Consider the following 26,958-nt stretch of genomic DNA (forward strand, 5'->3'; position numbering starts at 1 on the left):
CAACACGCTGACCTAGACGCCCCTCCCTGGGAGGCTGGCGCCCGACGGACGAGGCAAAGGAAGGGAAGGCAGCCGGGTCGCGCACGGGTGCACCTGCCCGCGGATACCCAGCAGGGAGCTGGGCCCAGGTGGGGGACAGCTGTGTTTAGGACGGACACCCTAGTCGCCCCAAGGTGATCGGAGGGGGGGGGCCCAAGGGCACACGATGCAGCCGTTCGGAATCTATCTGAAACACCTTTTATTGAACCAGCTGGCTCAGCACGCTTCGTACATGAGCTCCTTAGAAAACGATCACACAGCGGTTGAGAACTTGATCCCGAAACCACAGTCACCGGCCCTCGAGCACTATCTGGCTAAGTCACTCCAGGCAAGCGCTGTTTCTTCTGTACTGGGAACCACGATGCCCACCCCATGAAGGACAGTGCGGGCCCCACGACAGACTAGACGGCGCCCTGGACGCAGGGCCCGACGCAGGGCAAGGGCCGAGTGCATGGCTGCTCCTCGTGTGACCAGATGCAGAAAGTAGAAATCTCTGGAAGAGCAGGTCCTCTGTGCCTCCCCGCGGTCTGCATGGAGGTCCCCGCTCACCCCGCCCCCACTCCATCCCAGCCTGGCGAGGACTTGAAATTATTGCCTGGAATAAGTGGTTTTCCTGCTCTCTGCGTCCCACCAGCCAGAGGCCCACGTGGGCCCATGCTGGGGACACGGTGGGTCCCTCAGTTGTTCAAGAACGCCCCAGACAGAAGGTGAGGGGAGAGCTGCAGGCCTGGTCAGGCCCGCATCGTGGAGAGCAAGGGGCACCCTGGACCCTGGGACGGTGGGGCAGGGAGGGACATCAGTGGTCTCCGTCTCTCAGAATCTACCAGAAGAAATGTTTAAGTTCCAACCCGCTAGAGAAAAGAGAAAGAAAACACAAAAGTCAGAAAAAATACAGAACAAAACCGACACGGAAACAAGGTGAACAGAAAAGATGGGAGAAGGTGGCAGAAGTCAGCCTTCCCGCGGCAGTGGTGACTGATGTTGGAGGGCTCACGGAACCACTGTGGTCACTCACGGACGGAATGAAAAACCGCGAAATAAAACCCAGCGATGAAAGCCCAGCAGACACGTGAGCCGGCAGGACAGAAGGGGCCACATCAGGGGACAGCACACCAGGTCCCCACGCCAGGCCACCGGCCCGCGCTCCCGCCGCCTGGGTCTCTCGGGGCGCGGCCTGCAGCCGGGAACCTCCTCCCTGGCGGCCTGGCCGCTGTGGTTCACGCTCTGCGGGGACGCCTGCAGGGGGGGAGGGGGGAAGCCACCTGTCCCCCCTCTCTGGGGAATCAGGAAACCCGCCTTTACTCAAATTAATGCAGATAAGCTATGACCCCACTGCATGGAGCAGAGCAGAGACCCTCAGTCACCGTGTTCCCAGCACCTTCCAGACACCCTTCCCAAATCACCCGTGATGCCGTCGGCCGCGGGGGGCCCTGCACCTGGGCTCCAGCCATGGCCTCCTGACTCTCGGAAAGCCAGCGAAGGCCTTCCCGTGGCTCCTTCTATCGGTCACCGGCACTCAGCTCCGTCCCCGTCCCACGTACCCGGCTTGGGCGCCCGTTCCCCTTAAGCGCTGAGGGGAGCCTCTCAGACACAGACCGAGGCCTCTCGGGAGCGGACACGCCAACCTTGCTAAAAAGGACCACGCTGTGAAATCGGCTCTCTCTACCACGCGCACAAAGACCCCCGCACACCGTGTGCTCTCGGCACGCGCGCACACACCTGTGAGACCAGGCACCGGGCCGCAGAGAAGGTACAGGCCACCGAGATCATCCACAGAACACACACACACACGCGCGCGCGCACGCACGCACACACACACACACCACATCACACCCTGTCCGCACACGCCACACGCTGCATGCGATGAGCGGAAAACGGAAGAGAGGAAGAAAAGATACGGAAACAAGGAGACAGAAAGAAGAGAAAGGAGAAGAGACGGGAGGGCGGCCAGGATGCCAAGCAGCAGGGGCGCCCTGGGCGGAGGTCTGACTCTCAGTCTCCGGGGCTGGGGGTCCTCCCGCCCTGCACCTGCTCACCGGCCCCCTGCGGCCCCTCACCCCCAGCGGCTTCACCTTCCTCCCTTTGCCCGTTTGTAGAAATCCCCTTCTACTACCATCGGAAGTGAGCATTCCATCACGCTGATCAAACCCGTGCTTCCCAACTCGGGTCTCTTCGATGTGGAGCAGGGGCATGTGACGAGGACCCACACGGGCCCCCTCTGCAGAGGAACGGCCGCACCCCTGCGCCCGGCCAGGACTCACCTCCCGAGCCCAGGAGTTCAGACCTCACGTGCAGACAGCGGTTGACGAACTCGCCCTCCTTCTGCTGACGTTTGTAGATGAACTCGTACTCCACCTGGCCCTTGCCTCGCATGATGACGTACTTGTAAGGAATGGGCTTATCCAGGTGCTGTTTGGAAAGGGTGGCGCTGCCTTCCACGAGGGACCCGTTCTCACGCAGGTCTCTGAAGAAACAGGACACCGGCCCGTTACCCGGAAAAGAATCCCGTTTTGAAAACGTTCGCTCTCCTCTAACGCAGCACGGAGTGCAGACCCAAAGCTATAGCTCGATCCTGCCCAAGAGGAGGCTTCTAGAAGGAGACACGGTTTCCGGACAGAACCCACGTTCCGTGGGGCCGGAGTGACACGTGACGAAGGAGTACATGGCAGGGGGTATGTGTTTGCAAAAAGTCAGTTTCCAAAAGCGTAAACGGGTGATCGCCTTGAAAAACAGGATCAGAGACTGCGCGCCCCGTGCGCGTCCCCGAGGGGCTCCCCGCGAGCGCTGGCCGTACTCACTTGGTGTGGTGCATCTCACAGACGTTCCGAGTCCACTTGGGCTTCCCGAACTCTTCTCCACCCCTGATGAACACTTTGTGGAGGTCGGGGTCGAACCCGAAATGCTTCGAGACGATCGCGTGGAAATAGAGCGTGACCCCTTCCTGCAGGCTCGGCGGGCTGCAGCGAAGCCGGGAAAGGAAACACCCACCGGATCTAGACGTGCCTGCGCGCGTGCGCGCACGCCCTCCTTCTCGACGGTGCGCGAACACCCACCCCAGCAAGGCGCGAGAGCGTCCACACTGCGGGCAGACCACACGCCATGCGGGCCCCTCTCCGGAGGTGGGCACGGGTGGGGGGCTATCTCTGCCCAGCCGTGACGGGCTGGGGGCAGTGGCGGGAGGGGGCTGCTGAGCATCCCGGGTGGTGCCAGTCTTTGCCCCGGAGTGGGCCCACGTGGCCTCCGGGTCCCCAGGGGGCCGTGGGAGAGAGCACATAAGCAAGCGAAGAACCGGGGAGTGTGACCCTGCCCCCCCCCCTCCCCCCCGCCTGCCTCTCCCAGAAGAGTCCCGAGAAGGACACCTGGGACCCTCCGGCCCTGCACCAGTGTGGGGGTGGCGGGAGGCTGCACTGGTGCCCCTTGCTCCCGAGCGCCAGGGCTCACACCCTACCTCTGCTTCACTTCACACACTGCCGCTTTGGGGTTCTTCCGCTCTTTGCCAGTTTTCACAGCAGCCGCGTAACTGCTGTTACTCCCTTCGGGCTTCTTCGGATCCTCTGGCTTGGCCTTCTCATTTCTACCTGTCTTCTCTCCAGTAGCGGCCGTCTTGTCCTTGCTTTCAGCTTCCTGGAACAAGTTACCAAGCCCCAGTCTTTAGCATCAGCTGCCACATTTGCCTCCTCCCGGTGACGGCTTCTCACAACAGCCAGGCTGCTCATGTCCCTTCCCTGTTCAGAACCTTCCAACGCCCTCGGGCCCACCCGCCACAGCCTCCAGGAATCCTCCAATCCTGTCAACGGCCCCTCTTGCCCTCACTCGATCCTGGGGGCACCGGCTTCCTTACTTTTCCCTAAACAGCCCCTCCCTCCCCCTACTCTGCCACAGGGCCTTTGCACCTGCCATTTTGGCCTCGGATATGTTCCCAGAGAGCCACATGGCTTGCCCCTCACTCTTTCAGATCTCCGCTCCACCTGCACCCCCTTGGAGAGGCCTCGCCCGGCCATGCTCTCTCAGCACGCACCCCCGGCCCTCTCTCCCCTCACCCTGCTCTCCTCTTTGCCACTCCCCACGCCTGACTGTGCTTTCCACCTTTCCCCACGTAGAATGTGAGCCGTGAAGGCAGGAGCCACGTGTCCTTCACGGCTGTATCCCTAGCACCCAAAAGAGTGTCACCGAACGACTGAAGGAAGGATGAGCTTTGGAAGGAATGGGGCCGGAAGCGGCAGACAGTGGGACAGACAGCAGGACGGGGAGGCTTCCAAGGACGAGGTGCTCTACCTGGCGGGATTCTGAGGCAGCAGGGGTGCTTGCTGGCGGCTGTTTCGTTTTCTGAGTCTTGGCTTTACCTTCCTTCCTGGCCCCTTCCACGGGCTCAGCGGGCCGGGTTACAGCAGCATCTTCCTGGAGGAGACAAAGGCCCCGGACGTCAGGGCGCGGGTGCCGTGATGGCGTGAGGGCCAGCACTGGCCGCCACCAGCCCAGCAGAGGGGCCGGCAGCTCCGGGAGGGGCACCGTCCCCAGGGACGAGTCCCCAGTGCCCCTCCTGGGCAGGGAGGCGATGTGGGACTGCTTGGGAGAGCAAACGGTCAGGGCAGGTAGGCTCGCTCCTGGATCCCCCAACGACTCACCCGGGGGGCCCGGGCCCCGGCCTGCTGCCCGGCGCTCTGCGGTTCTTTCTGGGGCTCCGAGCCCGGCTCCGAGTCAGGCATCGGGCGCTCCCAAGCAGCACCGTCCTTCCCGGGGTGGTCTTTACTGGCAGAGGCGGTCGGGCCAGCCCCCTCCTGGGGGAGGCTGCTGGTCTTGGAAGGCTTGGGGGTGTCGTGCTCCTTCCCGTTCGGGACGGCCCCTCCCGGAGTCTGGTCATGCAGAGGGCTGCCGCCAGCCTCGGCGCGCCCCACGGGCGCTTGGTGGCCACCGCCCTCCAGGGGGGTCGGGTCGGCGCCCGGGGGCTGGCGAGGCTGGCTGGTCGCCCCACCTTGCAGATCTCGGCTTTGGGGTGGGGCTGTGTCCTGGAACCCGGGGTTCGCCAGCGAGCTGACACTACAAGGGCACGAGGAGTCCTCCACCAAGGAGTCCAGCTCCATGGGAGCGGAACCGTTCTGTTTCTTTCTCTTACTCCTTTTCTTCCTTTTTCTCTAAACAGAAAAAGACGCTGATTTTAGTTCCTGGGGTCACTAAGCTCTCCCAACGTTTTCCTCCCATTTTCTCTCAATGTCTCAAGCATTCAAAGCTTCGCCCGACCAAACTCCCCTTGTACCTGTTAAATCTGCCCCTTCTTCATCTTGGAAAGACTGAAACAGAGACGCATATGGACGGGGGTGGTGGGCAGAGCTGAGGGGCAGGGGGCCAGGCAGTGCTGGCCACGCACGTCATTCTGCCAAGTCACAGCTGAGAAGCTCACCCAGAATTCCTTCCGATGGGACATCATCCCTGGAAGTGTGGTCTGTTTTTGTTTTTTGGTTTTTTTTAGGTTTGTTTATTTATTTTGAGGGAGAGAGAGCAGGAGTGGGAGAGGGGCAGAGAGAGAGAGAGGGAATCCCAAGCAGGTTCCGCACTGTCAGCGAGGAGCCCGACTTGGGGCTCGAACTCACGAACTGTGAGATCATGACCTGAGCGGAAACCAAGAGTCGGACGTTTAAGGGACTGAGCCCCCCAGGCGCCCCTAAAGGGTGGTCTTTGAACGTCACAAAGCGTGGGCCTCCACGAATCGCACTCCTACGTCGCATGTGTTTCGTACGTGACGCTGAGAGAGAGAGAAAAAGATGGGACAGAAAACAGGAACGTCAAGAGCCGCGTCCTGCCCGGAGATGCTTGCTCAGCGGCCGGAGACCCTAACCTCGCAATCAGAAACGGCTCGCGGGGAGCAGCCGTGGCAGGACCCTCCGCGGACCCGGTGGGAAGGGGGGGGGGGGGCTCGGTGCCCTACCTCGCTGAGGGGCACAGCTCTGGAGCAAATGAACACTGGTCGGTTCACTAAGTGCCAGTGGCCCGTAAATCCCCTGAAACCCGCTGTGGACCCGGGACTCCCCACCCACCCATACGCCCTGGAAGAGTCCCCGTTGACAGTGAGGGAAGGTGGGGTTTGTTTGCACATGGGGTGGGGCGGCCTCGTCCTGGGTCAGGGCCTGGGTTTTCTCCACGAATCCTAACCTCCTACAGGTGCGCCTACAGCCAGCAGGACACATGGGGCCTCCCCGGAGCGAGATTTCCTGGCCTGTCTGACCACAGACCCCCAACTACTGTCGTGGGGCAAGAAAGAGGCTTTAGAGAGGTCACTGAAGGCGATGACTTCTCCAGCGTCCCAGGGCCCACGGAGCACTCGAAAGCTTGCTAATGTGAGGACGGTGACCGGGCAGGTGCGGGGGACCCGGGAGGACTGTGCATCTCCAAGGAGCCACTGCGGGGCGGGGGGGGGGGGGGGGGGGGGGCTGCTGGGGAGCAGCAGACCAGCTCTGCTCTGACCGGGCCCTGGCCGCAGCATCGCCACTAGGCCTCCCGAGGGTTCGAACCCCGGCCGGGCCGAGAACCACTGATTCGGCAGAAGGCGGCCTGCACAGACATGTGGCCCACGGCCCTCTGAGAATCTTCTCCGACTCAGCTCGAGGCTTGCTTCAGCCGAGCTGCACACTGACTGATCGAGGAACCTGGAAAGAACCCTGTGCCAGGCACAAGGAACGAGACAGCAGGACGCATTCCTCCCCCGCGAAGCCAGTGGGTTAGTAAGAGCGACAACTACTGACCGTTTGAGCCTGTGGAAAACGCCAAAGACAGAGGCGCTCGAGGGCCTGGGATCTCAGAGGGGGTCCCTAGCCCGGAAGGCTTCCTGGAGGAGATGGTGCGGGCCGAGTCAGAGAGACACAAAGCCCACCAAGATGGCTTCGTCCGTCCCACAAAGAGTCCCCGGGCCCATACCGTCTGCGAGTGGCCAGAAACTTCTCACCCAGAATCAAAGTCGAAGCGTGGTCGGGGGACCTCTGCTCACTGCCTGCCTGCCTCATCCCGGGCTTGCCCCGCTCTGGCCTCCGGTACGAATCCTGTTTTTTTCTTCTCTGTAGCTTATGATGCTTTGACAGTTTAGGGGCCTTGCCAGTCCTGGCTACCACCCCTCCCAGGGCCAGCTCATTCCCAGAGGGGGCAGAAGACTCCCTCCCGTAGGCAAACTAATCAACCCAGAGCCCACACCCCGACTTACCTCCCTCAGCCACTACTCCTCGGCCCTAAATCACCCCAGGGCCGGGTTCCCAAGGACTAGACACCCCTACAGCCCAGAGTTCACCAGGACTATTCGGACTAGCCAATCCTAGACTTGCTCGAACGTGCCTTCCCTATCATTATTCCACCTCCTGACCACCCAGGAGCTTCCCTGCCCGGCAAGGCCCCTCCTCTTGTGACTCAGCATCTCCATCAGTTAAATAAATCCCAGCACAGACTGGACCTGACGCCTCCTTGCTGGGCCCTCCTGCAGATACCTCCCTCCTCCAGTGCCGTGCCCCACGTCCCTGACACCCTCTGTAGGAAAGCGAGCCCTCCCAGACCGTGGCCTCCGGTCACTAGACGTCCATTCATTTTCTCCCACTCCAGAATGTAAGCCTCTGTTTGTCCATGGCCACACCTGCAGTGTCTACAATTCCTGGCCCACTGCAGGTGCCCGAACATTTCTGTTTCATTAAACACATTCCTCGGGAAGCCTCCTGCGTTTCTCTGCAGCCGGCCAGTGTCTCTCCCGCATGGGACCCTCGGGACCCCACACCCCTCAGCCCGGAGCCGGGGTCCGCTCGGATCCTACAGTGGGTTTTGACTTTTCTGATTTGCAACGTGTCTTTCCCCCCCCTTTACCTTGTTTGCTCCTTTTCATATTCTTATTTTATTGTGCTTTTTATGAGCTGCTCCAAATCCTTCTAGAACAAGATGTATACTTTGTGCAGGTGACTTCTGGTTCTCTTAACAGACATCTGAGGGCTGGGTGTGTACCAGGCAGCTGTCCATGGCTCCACAGTTGGGGGACCAGCACACCAGAGACAACACGGCTCAGGCTAAAATCTAAACCGCTCCCTTGCCAGAAATCAAGGTTTTATCCGTCTGTGTTCCTAGTTGTCGTGGCCTGTGGTTTTGCATGTTCTGGATACGGATATTTGCCTCAAGGCAAAAGTAAAGACCGTAACAGTCAGGAACATGTACACTTTAACACTCCCCGGACTGGGAACACACACAGACAGCGGACCGAAGTCGAGGGCACGGGTCACGACCTCTGGGTGTGGGGAGTGGGCTGGGGGCAGCGGGGAGGAGACCCCGACAGTTCTGATTTCCATGCTTAAGTGGATGGTGGGGGTGAGCGTTCACCTTGTGAGCCCTGCGTCTGCGTCATAAATGTCCTCTGTTGTGGGATTAACATTTAATGAAAACATTTTTTGAAGTTTTCTGACCAGTAAGGGATGCTAAGAAGCCTTCCGGGGCCTGGAATGTTCTGTCTCTGGATGCGGAGGGCGTCGCCAGGCTGCACGGGGGCACCTCGATTCAAAAACTATACCACGCCAGCCCTTAGTGCACACACAAAGGCTACTCCCACTCCTGCCCAAAGAGAATTAACTAGAAAAAAAATTAGTTTGCTGATTCTTGGAGTTTTTTTTTTTTCTTTTTATCAAAACGCATCTCTGATGTTACAACCCGCACCCATTTATTTCTCCAACAAACAAACCACAAACCTCCCAGACACACAGCACAGAGGGGGGCAGGGTCTGCGGGGACACCGGCCCCTGTCCACTCACCCAAATGCTGGATCAGGGTTACACGGGGTGGGGGTTTGCTGCTGGGGACCCTGGAGAGGCACCACGGCGGGGTGTGGGGGCGACCGGTGGGGGCACTGCAGCGGGGACCCGGGATGAGCCCCACTAATCGGATAGAAGGCTGAGATGTTGGGAGTCCAGCCCCAGCCTGGGCTGATTCGGGGAGGGATTAGGAATTCAGACTGACGACAGCGTCCCCTTTCCCCGCTGGCCTCACACTTCCTTCTCGGAAGCCGGCCCTGCCAGGGCTGTTTTCTGCAGGAGCCCGTCCCACCATCTCCTGCCAGCTCCAGCAGGGTGAGGACGCAGACCTTCTAAACTGAGGCATACGTGCCGGTGGGCAGGGAGGGGGGGCGCCTCTACAAGAGGAGGACCGGGTCTGGGACGGGGACCAGAAAGGTCAGGCTGAACCAAAGCCCAACCCACCCCCAGCCAATGGTGCCATGGGGACAAAGCACCAGCCTCTCAACTACAAGCTGGCCGACTGCCAAAGGGACCTTCTCAGGGACCACCGAGGGGGACACAGAGGTGTCGGGCGACGGGCACGGGTGGCACGACCTCTCCCCGCAGGAACCACGGGCCGCCTGGATTTGCTGAGGAAGTCTGACTGGATCTGTTCTGAACCCACGGGGACACGATCGAACCATCCCTCCCCCTCAAGCTGCCTGGTGCCTCCTGAGGGGCCACGACGGGGATGCGGCGGGTGGGTGGGGGCCGCCTCAGTTCCCACACAGCTCACCACACACACCGGGCTGGCCAGGTGACCCCGTGTGGGTTACTCAGCCATGGTGTGCCTCAGTTTCCCCATCTGTAAAACGCAGGGGACAGGCACCCCTACATCACAGGGTCACTGTGAGGCCCGGATGGGACAAAGCAGGTCAAGAATCGCAGAGAGGTGGCCAGCACATGCAAGGTCCCCCCCCAGTGCTGCAGTGACCGTGGCTCTTTCCCACACACAGCAGAGGCTGGGGGCCACCGTGACGACCGTGTGTGTGGCCAGCTGCCTTCTCCCACTCCTCCTCCTCCTCTGGGAAATAGTCCCTGAATCTCCCCGTTCTCAGCCATCGGGCGCAAGTAGGAATCGCCTCGACTCAGCTCCCGGGGCCAACCCATCACCCCGGCCACTGCGATGGGCGCTTAACCCAACTGGAGCCGGTGAGGTTTGATGAAAGTCTCCCCTGGGACGGAGACACTTCCTCCTGCTTCTGTAGAGGCCACTAAAGGAGGCGTCCTCTCACCCCTGCACACTGTATCGTAGGTGGATAACTGTGGATAACTGTGGAAATAGTAGAAAGGTCTAGAGTGCTAGCGGCAGCTGCTGAGACGCTAAGGAGGAAACTGACATCAGGAAGGCGACACCTGGACCTGGAGAGGAACACCAAGGTGCCTGGATCAAGCCTTGCCTGCAGACCGACCTGAGGGTTTCCCAGTTATGTTAGTGACAAATCTCTCTTATCGTGGTAATTCACCCGAGCTGCGTGTCCAGTTATCTGCCACCAAAAGATTTCTAATAGTTAAAACAATCAAACGTTGAATTTGGTTGTTTCTGTCTTACAAAAGCCTAAAGTCAGTCCAGGTGATCAATGTTCTAGCAGCCTTTGTCCCATAAGCGGTCAGGCTCTCCTACGTACACTCAGGCCACAGAATCCTCAGGGCTCCAGACTGCTGCGCTGTGGCACGGGACAGGAGGACCCCACTGTGGCAGGCGGCCAACCCTCCAGGCATCATAGAAGGTGGCAGGAGACATCTGACCTTCTATGGGAAGGGTCCCCAGGGCACCCGAATCAGGCCTGCCTTCTAGAAGGAGGGGTGCTGTCAGCAAGGAAGTATTAGAAAAGAAACCACAAGCCTAAAATGGAGTCGCTCGTGCTAAGTTCCCCATCAGCAAACCAACCCTTCATACCCAACCTGACTGCAGCTTTTTAAAGTAGGCTGTATGCCCGACGTGGAACTCGAACTCAAGATGCAGAGGTTGAGTCGCATGCTGAAACCGACGGAGCCAGCCAGGCGCCCGCTAACGCAGTTTTAGCCTCCAGGAAGGTAACCTTTAACCAGCCACTCAACCTGGAATCACCTGGTCAGCCCTAGCGACGTGATCTGCCCAGCGGACCCTTCTGTTCCCAGTACGAGGGCAGCCGTGCCTCAAAACAACTCGCTCTTCACTAATAATTTCCTTTTCCTCCCCGTTTCTGCCTTTGGAACACCTTCCACGTTTCTACCCGTCCCTGCCTTTAAAAACCTTCCTCTCTGTACCGCCCTTTGGAGCTCCTTCCTGCTGGATGGGAAGCTGCCTGATTCATGAGTCACTGGACAAAGACCATTTGATCTTTACACTTAGGCAGCTGAAGTCCTGAAGCTTAACATATTTCATAAGGAAGCGTGGCCACAGCGAAGGCAGGTGGTCCTGCGGAGCCGGAAGGGCCTGGAGGGCACAGCTGTGGGGGAGGGGGGCGAGGGCGGGCAGGGTGACCCCCAGGGTAACAGCCCACCGCGTGGACCCGACCACCTCCCGCCCTGCAAGCAACCTGCAGGATCTTCCCAGCCCGGGGACAGCAGCCACTAGCCCAGCTCGGACAGCAGGGTTGCAGCCCCCGCCCTGTACTCTCCTCAGGCTGAGCATCTTCCCGGGCTTAGATCGCCTGCTCCTCTCCTGTAAACTGCCTTTTAAGTCCTTCACCTGCCGGTTCTTCGCTGCTGTCCTCTTATTTCCTGGAAGTCGGTCAGGTGCCCCAGCGGTCGACCCTTCATCAGAGGCCACAAAGCTTTCTGGCCGTTGGCTTTTACATTTAATAGATGAATGGTCTTCTCTGACTCAGAATCTATGAACGTTTTTACTGCCATATTAGCATCTGTGGGTTTTTTTAACGAGGCTGAGAAACATTTGTATAATTTTACTAGTAGTTAACCTATATTTTCTAGAACTTTTAGGGTGTTGTTTTCCATTAAAACACGGAGTTGCTCTGATATATTGTTTTCTGGAGGGGAGGTGGGCACAGGGAGGGAGAGAGAGAATCTCAAGCAGGCTCCGTGCTCAGCTGGACTCGGGGCTCAATCTCACAACCGTGAGATCATGACCTGAGCCGAAATCAAGAGTCCAATCAGTGCCCAACCGACTGAGCCACCCAGGCGCCCCGACTCGTATATATTTTAATGTGTAATATGACCGGGGGATCTGGTTTCCAAACAGCCCGTGGTTCAAGCACACCTACTGTAACTCTCTGACTTATCATGGTGCTCTGATCACGTGCTGAGCTGTTACACACACACACACACACACACACACACACACACGTGTGTCCGTCTTCGCTGACGGGTCTCAGTCACTCCATTAGAAGGTTTTATAGCTTGAGAGACATTAGGTCAAATCTCCCATTATTGTTCTCTTTCTCTATATTCTTTATAGATCTTCTCACCGATTTATACTCCAGATGGACTGAAAAACACTAGTTTTGCACGTTAATTGGTTAATGCAGTGGAGAGGTCAGAGGACATCTTTATGATCTTAAAACTATTGCTTTCCCTCTCAAGGAAATGTTATTTTGCGGGTTTTCCTGATTTTGTGGCTATCACAAGTGAGCTCTCCATCTGCTGTTATTTTCCGTCTAGGCAACTCTCCAGGCCCTGTATCGATGTCACTGTATTTAAAGATTTTATATTTTTTTAAGTTAATTTATTTTTGAGAGAGAGAGAGAGAGAATCCCAAACAGGCTCTGTGTTCTCAGTGCGGAATCCGACTCGGGGCTCAATCTCGAGCCGAAATCAAGAGTCAGATGCTTAACCGACTGAGCCACCCGGCCTCCCCTAAAGATTTTATTTTTTAAGTCATCGCTACTCCCAATGTGGGGCTCGAACTCACAACCCCAAGATCAAGAGTTGGGTACTCTATATCGACTGAGCCAGCCAGGCGCCCCTTGAAGTCACTGTCTTTGGAGTGTTTCAGCAGTTACTTCACAGACCTAAACCTTCCAGGCAAAGACCACGCCTGCTTTGCAAGCCTTCCACCAACATCTGATACCTAGTATCTACTGGGCAATAAAGTTTCGTTAAATTCATCAATGACACCGGGGAGCAAATTTTGCCACCTGCAAATATGCCTCTTTGGCATATTGATTATACTTTAAGCTGGTTATTTTTAAGAAGCTGGAGTCGGGAGAAGCCGTGAAAACCGAGGAGAAATGACCCTTTTGTGAGAGCTATTTCCACGTAAAAGGAAAGTTCGAGTAAGGGTGTCTCTCTCATCACCAGGAACAGGGGAGTGACTCAATTCCCTAGAAACTCGTCAGTGGAGAAGGCTGGCTTTAAATCTGCACAACACCCTCAACTTATTCACTGATGAACTCCCACAACTGACCCTCCCACCCCAACATCTCCTGTGGAGGGGGCATTCAAGGTGATGGCTTTGGCCATTGTGGGTTGTCACCCCATTTTCCCAGGTCTCTCCCATGTGTGCAGGAGGTATCTGTGCTGTGCAAATTCTCTCCGACCGTCTCCCCTTAACCCGTCTCATGTCAATTTGATCCTCTGCCCAGCCGAGGAACGTAGAAGGGCAGAGGAAAACTCTTCCTCCCCGACAGTGGTCATCTCACTCAGGAAAAGAGTTAACGCTCTCTGCCAAGAAGTAATACATAAAATAAACTCCACAAACGTCACTCTTCGGCGTATGAATCCTCGCTGCTTTTCCTCATAAGCAAAAATGCTTTCAGTGCATACATCAGCTAGTTTCATTTTTCACATTAGACAATCGTGCAAGACTCCCAAAATGCTGTAGAAAATTAACAAAGTCAGGATTTTAACTCCCAGGATCCAGAAACTAATTCAGCAGGGCCTCCACTTGACCCCTGGGGTTCCGAGCATGAGCCTATAACCTCAGGCGTCGGCGGCAGCTGGGCCTAGACCACCCCCCACCCCCACCCCCGGGGCCCGGGCCCTCCCGCTCTTTCCCATGAAAAGCATCTCGTATGGCTTACGGAGGTTTCGCCAGGTGAGCGTCCCCCACGTGCAAGCAGATAGTTTCACAAGAAATAAGACGGCGGGCGGAAGAACTGGAGGGTGTGGGGGGCACACGATGAAGCTAAAACTTAAATGTCCGCAAAACGTCCTCAGCCACAAGAGCCAAAACCGAAAGGTATCGCTATTGCATAGACCTACTGCATAGACGCAACGATATTCCGAGTTTGGCTCCAGACTCCCAGGATAGATCAAGTATCTCCATAAAGCGAGCCGGACAGATTTTTCTGGTTTCCCAGTGCCTGAAACATTTATACTCACGCTACGCCGGCTTCTAAGTGTGCAACGGCATCATGTCCAAAAAGTCAACGTGCGTTCATTCGTTTTAAAATACTCTATTGCTGAAGAATGCTAACCATCACCTGAGCCTCAGCGAGTCATAATCACTGATCACAGGTCACTGTAACAATCAGAATAACGGCAAGGTCTGAACCCGTTCGAGAATCACCAAAACGTGACACAGAGACACCGAGCGAACAAACGCTATGGAAACAAGGACGCCGACGGGCCTGCACGGCACAGGGTCGCCACAAACCCAGCATTTGTAAGAAACACGAAGCATGCCTGTACCTGCTCGGGGTCTGCAGAGAACGTGTCAGCGACCCCACGCAGGGTAGCGTCCTCTTTTCTTCTTTTGCTGGGAGGGTGATTAACAGCCTCCCGCTCATCGGATGTGCTGCCGGCCGCATCTACACAAACCTCTGAGGCAACTCCCTGTTGAGACACGACCCCCTTCAGACAGGGCAGGAAGACCACAGGCTCGGGCCTAGGCGGGGCCACCCTCTGGTGAGGGCCGAGCCCGCCAGCGGGCACTGACCAGAGAGCGCCCGTCTCCCCTCCCCCCAGCCTCCTCCTTCTCCCCAGGAAGACAGCAACACCCCGAGGGGCTCACGATGTGCCCCAGGCCACCAAGCAGGCAGGGCCGTGCTGCGTGCCGCTGCTCCAGAGGAGGAAGAGTCTGTGAGGTGCGGGGCCTGGCCTCAGCCCTGCCCAGGGCACAGGGGGCCTGGGGCTGCCGAGCACCACATGCAGGAGGAGGGACAAGGGAACAAGGCCAAGAGCTTCTGGGCCAAGAGCTGGGGAAGGCAGGGGATCCGTGTGGAAAAGCAGGGCTATTTCCGCAAGGGGTACCTGGAACGGGACCCACAGGGGAGACGGATCGGAGCACGCAGATGGCCCCTGGGGACCAAAGCCCAATTCGGGCAGCTCCAAAAGTCCAGGAGGCCTCCATCACCTCACAGCAGGAAGCTGTGGGAGGGAGGCACCTTCAACCCAACTCGGCCTGGCTCTAATAACACCCCTCCTCCTCCCCCCTCCGCCTCTCCCCTCCCTCTCCCTCCTCCTCCTCCTCCTCCTCCTCCTCCTCGCCAGGGGAAGCTACCCCAGGGAGAGAACCACCCAACCACCTCTAGGAATGAAGGGAGAACCAGCAAACGCACCCAGTTGGTCCGCAACGAAGGGCCACCAAAGGAAAGGCCAGGCTGAGACGGTCACCCCAGCCGACAGGTGTGGTGGGAGCCCCACACCGTCCCCCTTAACCACGACACCCCCCCGCCCCGCACACCCACCCCGTGGCGGCTGCGTGAAGGACTCGCTCCCTCCGTGGCTGGGCTGAGGCCGGCCAGGGGGCTCCTGTCCAGCTGGGGGCTTGTCCCTTGGTTCCCTGGCAGAGTCCCCCCCCCACCCCCACCCCCGTTAGCACACCCCGGCTGCACACACAGGCCTGTCCTCCACCACACGCACGCCGCTTCCCGACCGTGGGGGTACGTAGGGTCGCCACAGGGCGGGTACGAGCACGAAGCCCGGTGAGCGAATCACCAGACAACCCCGCCAGCGTCTGCCTGCTCGCTTCACTCTGGCTTCCCTTCGCAGGTGGGAACTGGCGCATTTAGGCTTTTTTAATCCCCTTCTGTAATAATACCATACAGAGCTTTACGCTGAGGTGAAGGTCACGTAGCATGCAGTGAACCATTTTCAAGTGCACCGTCCAGTGGCTTTTAGTGCTTGAGGTGCGAGCGCCCCACTATCTCGTCCTGGGCATTTTCACCTCCCCCGAAAGGAACCTCACGCTCTCGGAGCGGTGCCTCCCCCCCTCCCCTCCGCAGAGCCCCCCACCGCCCAGCAGGGAGCTCCTACACTCACCCGCAGGTGGTCCAGGAACAGCCTTACACATCCCAGGTGCCTTCAGGGCACCCCAGAGGTCAAGACAGACCTGATTCCAGGGGGCGCCTGGGTGGCCCAGTCGGTTAAGCGTCCGACTTTGGCTCGGGTCATGATCCCACGGTTCGTGGGTTCGAGCCCCGCGTCGGGCTTTGTGCCGACAGCTCGGAGCCTGGAGCCTGCTTCTGATTCTGTGTCTCCCTCTCTCTGACCCTCCCCCGTTCATGCTCTGTCTCTGTCTCAAAAATAAATAAACGTTAAAAAAAATTAAAAACAAAAACAAAAACAAGACAGACCTGATTCCTCGGGAACCCCCTCCCTCTGTCAGGACACAGGCCCCCACCATCGGACACCCCACGTGGGGATGCCATCAGGCACCCTATGCGGGGACCGGGTAGGTCAAGGCTGAGTTCCAATCCCGCAAACAAAGCTGTCTCCGGGGCGAAGGCACCACCGTTACTGAGACCTTCCAAAGGTCCAATCAAGCTTATTCTTACACTTTTGCTCAATTTTTGTTGGTGTTTCTCTGGAGGGACAGGCCCACGGGAGTCCCCTTCTCCGCCATTCTTGCTGGTACCAATCTTTTTATTGGGTTAGTTAGTTATCTAATCTGATTGCGAGAGTTTCCCCACATCTTTAATCTTCGGGAAAGTAGCAGTTGGGAGGCCGCGGTCCATTCCGCCGTAAGGACGATACAATTGGCCTCCCATGGTGGGATATTCAGGCGGATCCCGGGATTTGGGCCATTCGAGACTCGGGCTGTGATCAAACCCTATCCTGACCCTTCAGGTGGCTTTCTGGGGTTCTTTCCTTATGCTGAAGTCAGAGAAGAAGAGGAGGTCGAAGGACCCTGTGTTGCTGGGTGGTCCCACCCCGTTACCTCAGGTGCAGGGAGAACTCTGTCCCATCTCTGCGAACGCCCACTTTAAATCAATTCTTGACTTTGATAAGTTCTTTTCATTCTCAGCGTTGGAGTTCAGAGGTCGGACGTTCATGTATTTAGTATCTTATCAGTTCTGGACTAGAATCTCTTGTTGGCCCACTCCTTTCTCTTGGGTTGTTTACTGTTTTCTTCTTCATTTCTGAGAGCTTTTGACATATTGAGGCAACTCATCCTTTGCTAAAAATATTTTTATGTAAATACAAATATTCTCTATGTTTTCCTAGATTGTTTGTCCTTTGTGCTTACCACATCCTATGAGGTTTTTAGTTCTTTTAAGACCTTTCTGGAGTCAAAGATACCCATCTTTGGTTTGTACACTTGTCTCTTGCTTTCATTACTGGAAAACCTTTCCCTCTTCAGAGATCAGATCACTGTTTATGTATCTCTTCCCCAACTGCTCTCATCAGTACTAGGTTCTGACTCAGAGCTGCCTCTTCTGGCACAGAGATCACCCCCCTGAATTCAGTTTTGCTGACTATGGCTTTTGTACCACGTTTTTGTTTGATTTAGTACAGTAAGTCCCACTCAGGACTTTTCTTTTTCACAGTATTCTTGGTTATTCTCGCCCATTTTTGTTCCCAAAACAGCCTTAAGCTCACTCTGTTCAAAAAGAAAACCCAGGGGCGCCCGGGTGGCTCAGTCGGTTGAACGTCCGACTTCGGCTCAGGTCACGATCTTGTGGTTTGTGAGTTCGAGCCCCACGTCGGGCTCTGTGCTGACGGCTCGGAGCCTGGAGCCTGCTTCAGAGGCTATGTCTTTCTCTCTCTGCCCCTCCCCTGCTCACACTTTCTCTCAAACATAAATTTAAAAATTAAAAGAAAAACGAAACAGTCCTTCTGGACTCGGCACCGTTTTCACTCACAGAGCTGCACGTGCGCTCCTCGGTGCCGAACCTCCAACGTCCCACATCCTACTCTGGACCACGACTTGCCAAAGGGAAGGACACACGCTGTCACACACACACACATCACATGATACACACCAGCCACACACACACACACACACACACACACACACACCCTCAACACACACCTACACTGCCGCCCTGGCCTGACCACTACGAGGAATAACCGAGGAACAGGCAGGAGCCCAGCCCCCACCCAGACACAGAAAGACAGCCCCCCCTCTCAGCGGCCGGCAGGAATCCCCGGGCCCGCGGGGTCTGGACTCCAACACGGGGAGCTCTCTCCTGTCACTCTCCCTGAACCTGTCGCAAGACACTCTTGGGGCCTGACCCCTGCAGGGGAGACGGAAGGACACCCGGCAGCAGCCCCCACCTGTGCGGGGAGGAGTGTCCTTCCTGAGTGCCCGCCTGTCCCCGTGGCTCTGAGACACCTCCAAACCCGCACCATCACCGGGAAGAGGCCCCGGGAGGAGCCGGACAGCCACACGGCAGGGGCTCAGGCGCCCAGACCCCGTCTCCGCTGGGAGACACAGCGGCCCAGTCTGGTGGGAGGAAAAGGCAGGTGGCGACCCCGGAGGGGTCGTGCAGCCGACCAGGCCCAGAGGAGGGCGGCCACCAGCGGGCCGGGCGGGGAGGACCCTGTGGGGGCCGCCGCACAACAGTATGGTAAGGACAAGGGCCCTCGCTCGGCCACCGAGGCAGCCACAGCAGCGAGCAGCTTCTAGGCCAGGCGGGTGGGAAGCGGCCCTCCCACGCCCACCCTACCGGGGACGGGGCACACTCACTCTTGGCACGGTCCCGGAGACATCGGAAGGGGGCTCGTCTAGATTTTCCTGCTGCAGGTGATTTGAGCCCGGGGACAAGAAAGGGCCGCCATCCTCTCTCAGCTCCTGTCCGTATTCCGTTTCTCCCTCTGGGGCCGTTTCTCCCTCTCGGGCTGGCGTCGCCTGGAGGCTGCTGTTCTTGGGATCTACAAAGGGACACACACACACACACACACACACACACACACACACGGGTCAAATCTCGGGGGAAAGCAAGGGAAGTCACGGAGGGAAACTCGGAATCCTCCCTGGACACTGTGGACACATCATCCCTCTCCCCCATCGTACGCTTTCCCTGGGCACCTTTTCTGCTCTCGGTGGGCACGAGGGACCCAGGACCCCAGCCCCAGCCCCAAGGAAGCAGCAACGCAGTCTGAGCGCCCAGCTTTTCCAGATGTCAGCACGGGCCACCCTGGTCCTCATGTTTCTAAGTCAGAATGTGCCACTCCCCCACCCCCTTCTCAGGGGCAGGTGCCCCATTCCCAGCCCCGCTCCCAGCCGGACCCAGGGTCTCCCAACACACCTCCCCTTCTGGTTCTGTGTCCCCCCTCTCTTTCCCCCCCCCCCCCACTCGCAGTCTGTCTCTCTCTCTCTCTCTCAGAAATAAACATTAAAAAATTTTTTTAAAAAAAAGACTGGGGGAAGGTAAGGGGCTTCAAGATGTTACCCCCTCCTTCACTCCGACGGTCTTGCACACCGGCACCTGTTATCTCTACCGTCACGATAAAGAGGAAAGTAGCCGGATTCAGTAAGGGGACACCTTAACTGGCACTTGGTGGGGCCAACCTGTGATGTGCTCACAGCCACCATGCGGGGCATGTGCTTTTCCTAGCTGGATGCAAAAAATGGAAGCACAGAGCTGGGCCCCCCCACCCCCCCACCGCAGGTGGCAAATGGGAATGCAGGGTTTGAACCCCACAGAAGCTGGGACAGGCCCTGGGGCCAGGGTCCTCGCCTGCAGGACATTTTAGCTCAATGAGACCAAATTCCCGTCCCCCACCCACCCCTGCAGCCTGCTTGCATGCTGGGCAGCACGGCCTCCCCCCGACCCCGCGGGGCCCCTGGCGCCCCTGCAAAAGGCAAGCCTGCCGGTAAGAAAACCTTCTAGAATCCAGAGAGCTAAGTGGGCCTGAACTCCCCTTCAGATCCCCACAGCGGGTCAATGGCTGATTAGCACATGAACAGGGGGAAGAAAGCAGGGGCCTGGCAGGCGGGCAGCCCCCAATCACTGCCACAACAAAATGTTGCACAAAATCAGCTCATCCTGAATCAATCACCCACGCTGGCTCCTAGCGAGTGCCCCAGAAACAGGTCTGGGGGTGCAGCGCGCGCAACCCTGGGCCGGCCAGCCGCTAGCCCGGGACCCCCAGCAACCCCGGCCCCTGCCTCAGCCTGAAAACAGTGGCTGCAGCGGCTTCCTTGCCCCGAAGCCTAAAGCAGGTAAGGCACGAGGTTCGGGGCGGGGAGGGGGGATCGGGGGCCGGGGGTTCCCATTCGCGGATTAGTATTTGCAGTTTGGGAAGATGAGAATTGCTCTGGAGGTGGACGGCGGTGAAGTCTACACAACAGTGTGAACCCAGCCACCGTAACAGTAAACACCATCCAAATGGTAACTTTTCTGTTACACGTTTTACCACAGCTGACAAAAAGAAAAACCCAGTGCGCTGAACAACACAACCCTCCAGGTCCTCCTCGCCTCCACCACCTGCTAAGTCAGGTGTCCTGAGCACGGCCCCCAGCCTGTGCGGGCGGCCCCGGAAGGAAGTGCCCACACCGGCGGACCCACAGGCACAAACAGGCAGATGGTTCCCATCCCTGACGGGCGACCCCCTCCACTGCCACCCCGACACCCCCGGGCCACCCCACCCGTGCCCCGTCTGCCTCCCGAGCCCCCTCAGCGGCCCCCAGCCCTCCCCCAGACACCTTCAGGGTCTTAGGCATCTCGTCTTCTTTCCATTATAAAAACATCAAGGAAACTTGGAAATAGCAAAAATTAAAAAGTAAACAGGTTGCCCAGAACTTCATCCCCTGAAAGTAACCTTCTAGCCCTTAAGGAAGAAGGCCCACCTGGCTCCCCTGGGACACCTGGCCCACCCCGCCCCCCACCCTCGGACTGGCCCAACATTACCCCTGGCAAAGGTGGCCACCCTCTGCCCAGGATGGGCTGGGACTCTCTCCCCATCCATACTTCTGCATGTGTCCCCACCCCCGCCCCCGGCCGGCTCCCCCAGGACCCAGGTGTTCGGTGATGTGGGGAACAAAGGCAAAAGAAATGTAGACAAAATTAACTTTCCCTATAATCTGCGGCCCGTTGACAAATATTTGAGACCACCCAGGTCTGACCTTCCTCCAGGAACCCCCAACTGTCTTAATGTTAAAGTTCTGCTACAGGGAAAAACCGCCTTAGCTTGACAACAGCCAGGCCTCCAGGATCCAGAGACTTCTTTAACATATGAAAGTCCCTTTGGGAACTTCCTTTGTCTCTACTCCTCCGACGTTAAGTATATAATCAATGGCTCTGCACTACCCCAATGCAGCTCTTTCTGCCCAGGGGGTCCTGTCCCTGTGCCTCAATAAAACCACCTTTTTTATACCAAAAAAGGTCTCGAGAATTCTTTCTTGATGGTTTGCTTTCGAACCCCATAGCAAATTATATCATCAGCACCTCTGAACAGCCACACCAGCCTCTCCAAGGCTGCGATCGGGCTCCCGAGGGACCGGCCCTGTCCGCAGCCACCGGGTCCCCCAGCCCCAGGTCTGGAGTCCCCTGAGCTCAAGGGCTGGGCAGGCTGGAGGGCCCATGAGCGGCTGAATGGAGAAGATGTCCCTCCGGAGCTCCAGCCAAGCCCTCTGCATCTTGGTTTCAGTTTGTTTTCCTGTAAATAGAGAGGCACAGCCAGGGTGTGAGGGAGCAAGAGAGGCCGGGAAGCAGGAAGCAGGAAGCAGGAAGCGATGTGCTTGGGGCGGGTGGGACGGTGTTGCTCCTCAGACCCCAGGCCCTTGGGGACCCGGCGGGCAGAGTCCCATCCTCCTGTGTGTCCCTCCTGAGTGACGAGGGCCCGGCCCCGCTCCCGCCAGCAGCAGGGAGGGCCACCCATGTGACCCGGCACCACCCACGGTTCACAGACCGGCCAGCGGAACCGCCAGCAGGTGCCAGCATTTCGGAGGCTGGGGGCTTTGCACTGCTCTCCCTGACGGCCGGGATGGGCAGGGCCCTGCCTGGTGACCACAGGCGGACTTCTCGGCATTCTGTAAAAAGGCTGCACGCCCAGGTTCTCACCCAGAACTTCCGTTTCCCCTGCTCTGTTGGCAGGCACGTCGGATGCCCTGGGCAGCACTCCGAGAGCCCCTCACGCAAAACGAGAGGCGGGCAGAGGTACAGTGGGCTTCCACGGAGACCCCGAGAGGCGCAAAGCGCGTTTTCCCTAAGCGGTGGGTCTCCAGGAGGCACCTGTGACTCCTCTTTGCCTGTCCGTCACAGAATCCCCCTGCTTTACCGGTTCAGTAACTCATTTGAAGCCTGAGGCCCACACTCAACCCCTGCCACACCCTGACCCCTGACCCCTGGCCCCCACTACAGGCCAGTGCCTGTAGATAGGATGGGAAAAGATAGAAGAAAAGAGGCAAAGAGGAAAAGGTTAGGACCCGAGGCCCCTGGGTGGAGAAAAACACATATTTTAGAGCAATGCTGGGAGCATCGGGACTACAGCAAACCCCCTCAGGCGTCCTCTTACGAATGTGACAGACACCCACCTACTCCCCCTCAGGGTCCCCTTAGGAATTTGACAAAAGACTCGACCTCAAAGTAGACCATAAAATGTACTTCCTACAAGAACGGACACCGGATACCGTAGGCCACCCCTCACACAACGGAAAGGAGCCAATCAGGAAGGGACACCCCCTAGAGCTATCCGGCCAAGGGGGGGAAGAACCTGAGAAGGACCCAGGGGGAAGGGAAGCGGGACGACCAGGACCTTATAACACAAAGACCCTTCCTGGCCCGTGGTTAGCGGGCATTCTCTTCCCAATGTTCCCTCTCAATAAAGAGAGCTCTCCTACTATTTTTACCCTAATAAGCTGTGCATTTTGGGTCCACCTCTCCACTCTTCTAAGCGGAAAGAAAAGGAACCCCGGGCACTGAGAAAACGAACACCAGCAGGGCCCTGGGCTGCACGTCTGCCCAGCCTGGCTGGGCAGGCACAACGGAGCAGACACAGAGGGCCCCCCGCCCACTACCTGCCCTCCAAGACCACGGCTCCCTCCCAGGGCACGAGCTCCGGAGCCGCCAGGCCGGGATCCAAATCCGGGACCCCCTCCCACCCCGTCTCTGCTAGTTGCTAGCCGCGGGACTGTAGGCAAGATACTTGACCTCCCTCGGCTTCACTCTTGGCGTCTGTAAGATGGGAATTTATGATAGCTGTGCCCTCAACACTTGGCACGGCGCCAGGCTCCCTGAATTTAACCAAAAGCTCTGATTTTGGTTTTTGGGTTTGTTTAATCTCTGGGGTCCCAAAGACCCCCCCGACACACACACACACAAGGTCTCCCATCCAGGCGCGTGTACTAACGGCCAGGGATGGGGAGCCCTGGCAGGTGGGAAATTCCAGCCGGACACCAGGAGCTCAGCTATGCTGGCCGTTCCACACCCGGACAGCCAGGGATCAATAACGAGAGAGGACATCGAGCCCCGAGCCCGCCTGCATGAGTCAAGCCCCGTGGGATCCACAGGCAAAGACAGACCCCTGGGGCCAGACCTCCTCCCTCCGGGGGCTGCAGCACAAGAAAATCAAACAGAAATTGACAGCAATGGCAGCAGCCTCTTTGACCCTCTTACGGTCCAATAAAAGCATCTGTGACGTGAGCACTTTGTACCAAGGCTGTTGTTTCAGGGAAGAATCGCCTCACCCCTAACACACAGCGCACTTTGGCAGGTTACCAAAGGTCGGAGAGCAAGAAGGTTGGTATTGACAGCATTTACGGACACACACACACACACACACACACACCCTCGTATTTAGAAAACACACAAGGCTGGTGTGCCTGGCTGGTTCTGTCGGTACAGCACCCAGACTCTTAATCTTGGGGTTGTGAGTTCAAGCCCCACGCTGGGTGCAGAGATCACCTAAATAAATAAAACTTTTTTTAAAAAAAAGAAAACACACGTGGTCTTCTAGAGAACTTTCTTTGATTGGCCCCCAAAGCATTAATTCAGCACCTATTGTGTGCAAGGGACTTGAAGAAAAGCAGCTAACAAGAGAACAAAGGTCCCCTCCGAAGCCGCCGGCTGTCGTGGTCCAAATGCTAGGAGGGCAAGCAGCCTGATGAAGAAAGGGTAATTCGGCTGTGGGGGAGGCGGAGGGGCCGTTTTTCCCTGGGCGGCCAGAGTGGGCCTCCAGGTAGGAGGAGACAGAGGGACAGAGGAGCAAAGGCTGAAGGGAGGTGAGGGGGTCATGGTGCTGCCCTCGGAGAACAGGTATGTTCCAAGAGGAGGGAACAGAGAGTGCAAAAGTCCTGTGGTCCCAGAATGCCTAACAAGGGAAGGAAGTCAGTCGGAAGTCCCGGACGCCAAGAGAGTTGAGGACCAACCTGAGCCAGGGGTGAGTGAGGGCCACCAGACACGGTTCCCCTTTCATGCACCGACCTGCCACCCCTCCCCGGGAAGGAGACTGCCAGTCCAGGCTGCGGGGACCCCTCACCCCACCCCAGCACCTGGGACACCGCTTCCACAGCATCCCCTGAAATCCGCTACGACCCCTCAGCTCAGCCCCCCTCAGCTCAGCCCCCGACGCTTCCCATTCACGAGGGGGCGGAGAACCCTCGAGTTCTCCTCTCCAAGAAACGAAATTGAAAGTTTTAAGAGCAACAGAAGCTTCCAGCAAAGGAGCAGATGAAACTGCTCTTTTCACAACTGTGCTTCTTCCGGTAAGAGTTCTTTGGCCACAGAAGACCCCCTGCTGCCCGCCTGAGCTGCCTGCCGGCGCAGTTTCCATTTCAGCAGGGGGACGCGGGAAGGAGCCGGGGCCCAGCCCACCGCCCCTGCTTGGCCCTTACCTGCCACGGGGGCTGCAGGGAGCAGCCTCTGTCCACACTCGCTGCAGAACTTGGGGGCATCCTCTTTGGAGACATGCCCGCACGAAAGACACTCCATTCCTCCCGGGACGGGTCTTCTCCAGGCCGGCAAGCTCAGGCAGGTCTGGAAGGAAAAGGAAGGGTCCCAAGGCAGCTGACTATATATTGAGCCACCCGTCATGTGACCAGCCCTGCTTCGGTTTCATTTTCAGGGAAAGGGAAATTAAAGCACCCAGAAGTTCCTCGGCTCAATCAGCTCAATCGAAACCCATCCCTAGCACCTCCCCTGCCTGATTCCCCACTAAGCCCTCCCCACTCCCTCCCCCACTCCCTCCAGCCCTGAGGGTCTCACCCCCTCCCCCGCCATTGGCGCGGCACTCCGTTCCCTTTCTACTGCCCCAGCCAGGCTCACCCCTCCTGGGCTCTCCATCACTCAGTGAGTCGAGAACTGTGCGCCCCCCCCCACCCCCGACCCCGGGCTGAGATGGGGCTGGGACTACTGAGAACTGGGTGTGGGCAGAGGGGGGATGGTTCCAGGCAGAGACACAGCACGTGCAAAACTCAGAAATAAGACTCTGAGGATGCCCACGGTGCGCTCGGGACCAGGGGCTCGGGGACAAAAGCACCTGACTCACAGGTGACATGAGAGTTAGGTGAGGCAAACGGCACTGAAGAAACGCCAGCCGACACCGGCTGAGTCAGAACCCACCAAGCGACCAGCCTGCACGGGCAGCCCCGGGCTGACCCGGGTAGCCGTCAGGATTCCTAACAACAGGCAGGTGGGCAGGCTGTGTCCTCCGGGCCCTGACCCTGCTGCCCGCCCCTGCCTCCCCCAGACTTGGCCTGCTCTCCACTCCCTAGTGAGCTCTCCGGGGGAAGGCAGGGCTAGACCCGTGTGAGGCAGGTTCACAGCCGGGCCCAGCCTGCCACAGCCGGGCCCTGCCCCCCACCTGGCCCCTGACCCCTACATGGCCCGGAAGCGACCACCCTCCTGGTCTGGGCTCTCACTCCAAGACTTTCAGTGACTCCCCATGGCGCTGGCCTCTACCCCAGAGTCGTCCTCCTCGGCCAGGCTCTGCCTCCCCACAGGCCAGGAATGTCACAGTAGGGCACTGAAACCCACCCTGAAGGGTCCTATTGTTTCCCGCAGGCACCAAGGGCCTGAGGGCAGAAATGAGAACCCAGGCCCCGGACGCTACTCCATCCTAGAGCTTCCCGACGTTTCCCTTCCTCTTCCCCAACTTCAGAACTGCGCCAAACTCAAAGCCCATCCCCCGCAACCGCCACTAAACAAAGCCTGGCGGCGGGCAGGGGCGGCGCGGGTAGGGGGTGGGGGTGGGGAGGTGGGGGCGGGTCAGGGGCATCGGGGGTAGGGGGTAGGGGCGGGGGCGTGGGGGTAGGAGCAGGGCAGGAGCAGGGCAGGGGCGGCTGGCCTCCCCATCTCTGCGCTCCCTCCTCCTCTGGCCTCCCCGCGGCCGCCTGGCGACCCTGGAGGCCGTCACGGCCGAGGTGCCCATCCTGGCCCGGGGACCCTGGCGGCGGGCAGTCCTAGAAACCCGGGAGGACGCTGCGCTCTGGGCCGCGCGGTTACGGGGACGGGGACGCCGTTCTCCTAAAAGTGACTGTGGAGACACGTAGGGACACCCTTTGGTAACAACACCGCTCCGTGGCGGCCACCGGAGAAAGCCAAGGATTCCGCTCCGGGGGAGGCGCGGCTCGGGGGCGGAGTCCGCACCCCGGAGCCGGAGGCGAAACCGAAACCCGGCGCCGCAGGAAGAGGCAGCCCGGAGGCGACGGCGCGCAGCACGCAGGCGCCGCGACCCAGACCCACGGCCCCGCGCCCCGCATCCCCGCACCTCGTCGGCCCCGCGCCCCGCATCCCCGCGCCCGCTCGCACCTACAGCGCCCCCGCGCCCAGGCCACCGCCGCCGGTCCCGTTCTGACGTCCAGGCCCCCCCCCCCCCGACCGCGTCCGCCCGCCAGAGGGAGCGGCCGGAATGCCCCCTCCTATGGCGCCCCCCAGTGGACCCGGCGCCCGGCCAAGGGGAAGGCGCCGCCTGCCGCTGCACGCGGGGCGGGGCTCGCCGAGCCCCGGGTGTAGCCCCGCAGGGGTCCGCACCCGGGTCTCCCCGAGCAGCCTCCAGCCCCGGCGCACAGCACCCTGGACAGTGCCCACCTCCCCGTGGAGCCAGCGGCGGTCCCCGGAGGGGCACAGAGGACGCCAGGCGGGTC

General features: G+C 58.7%; 1 protein-coding gene across 6 annotated transcripts in view; it reads right to left on the bottom strand.

Annotated features, from left to right (window-relative positions):
- The window catches only part of RNF213 (ring finger protein 213), a 104,381-nt gene extending 77,672 nt beyond the window's left edge, over positions 1 to 26,709 (bottom strand). The window contains exons 1-9 of one of the 6 annotated variants that reach the window (XM_049635538.1): positions 26,624 to 26,709; positions 24,709 to 24,850; positions 18,619 to 18,803; positions 14,397 to 14,540; positions 4,665 to 5,171; positions 4,315 to 4,437; positions 3,488 to 3,663; positions 2,838 to 2,996; positions 2,301 to 2,503 (exon numbers count right to left, since the gene is read on the bottom strand). In XM_049635538.1, coding sequence (XP_049491495.1) covers positions 2,301 to 2,503; positions 2,838 to 2,996; positions 3,488 to 3,663; positions 4,315 to 4,437; positions 4,665 to 5,171; positions 14,397 to 14,540; positions 18,619 to 18,803; positions 24,709 to 24,805 — 1,594 coding nt within the window. In that variant the 5' untranslated portion in view covers positions 24,806 to 24,850; positions 26,624 to 26,709. Of the gene's footprint in view, positions 1 to 2,300; positions 2,504 to 2,837; positions 2,997 to 3,487; positions 3,664 to 4,314; positions 4,438 to 4,664; positions 5,172 to 14,396; positions 14,541 to 18,618; positions 18,804 to 21,322; positions 23,791 to 24,708; positions 25,008 to 25,138; positions 26,027 to 26,623 lie in introns of those variants that run through there. The other 5 variants (XM_049635539.1, XM_049635537.1, XM_049635536.1 and 2 more) reach the window with 5 other exon arrangements.
- Between the last annotated feature and the right edge of the window lie 249 nt (positions 26,710 to 26,958).

The sequence above is a fragment of the Panthera uncia genome, chromosome E1 (assembly GCF_023721935.1).
Source record: "Panthera uncia isolate 11264 chromosome E1, Puncia_PCG_1.0, whole genome shotgun sequence".
In the NCBI taxonomy this organism is placed as follows: Eukaryota; Metazoa; Chordata; class Mammalia; order Carnivora; family Felidae; genus Panthera; species Panthera uncia.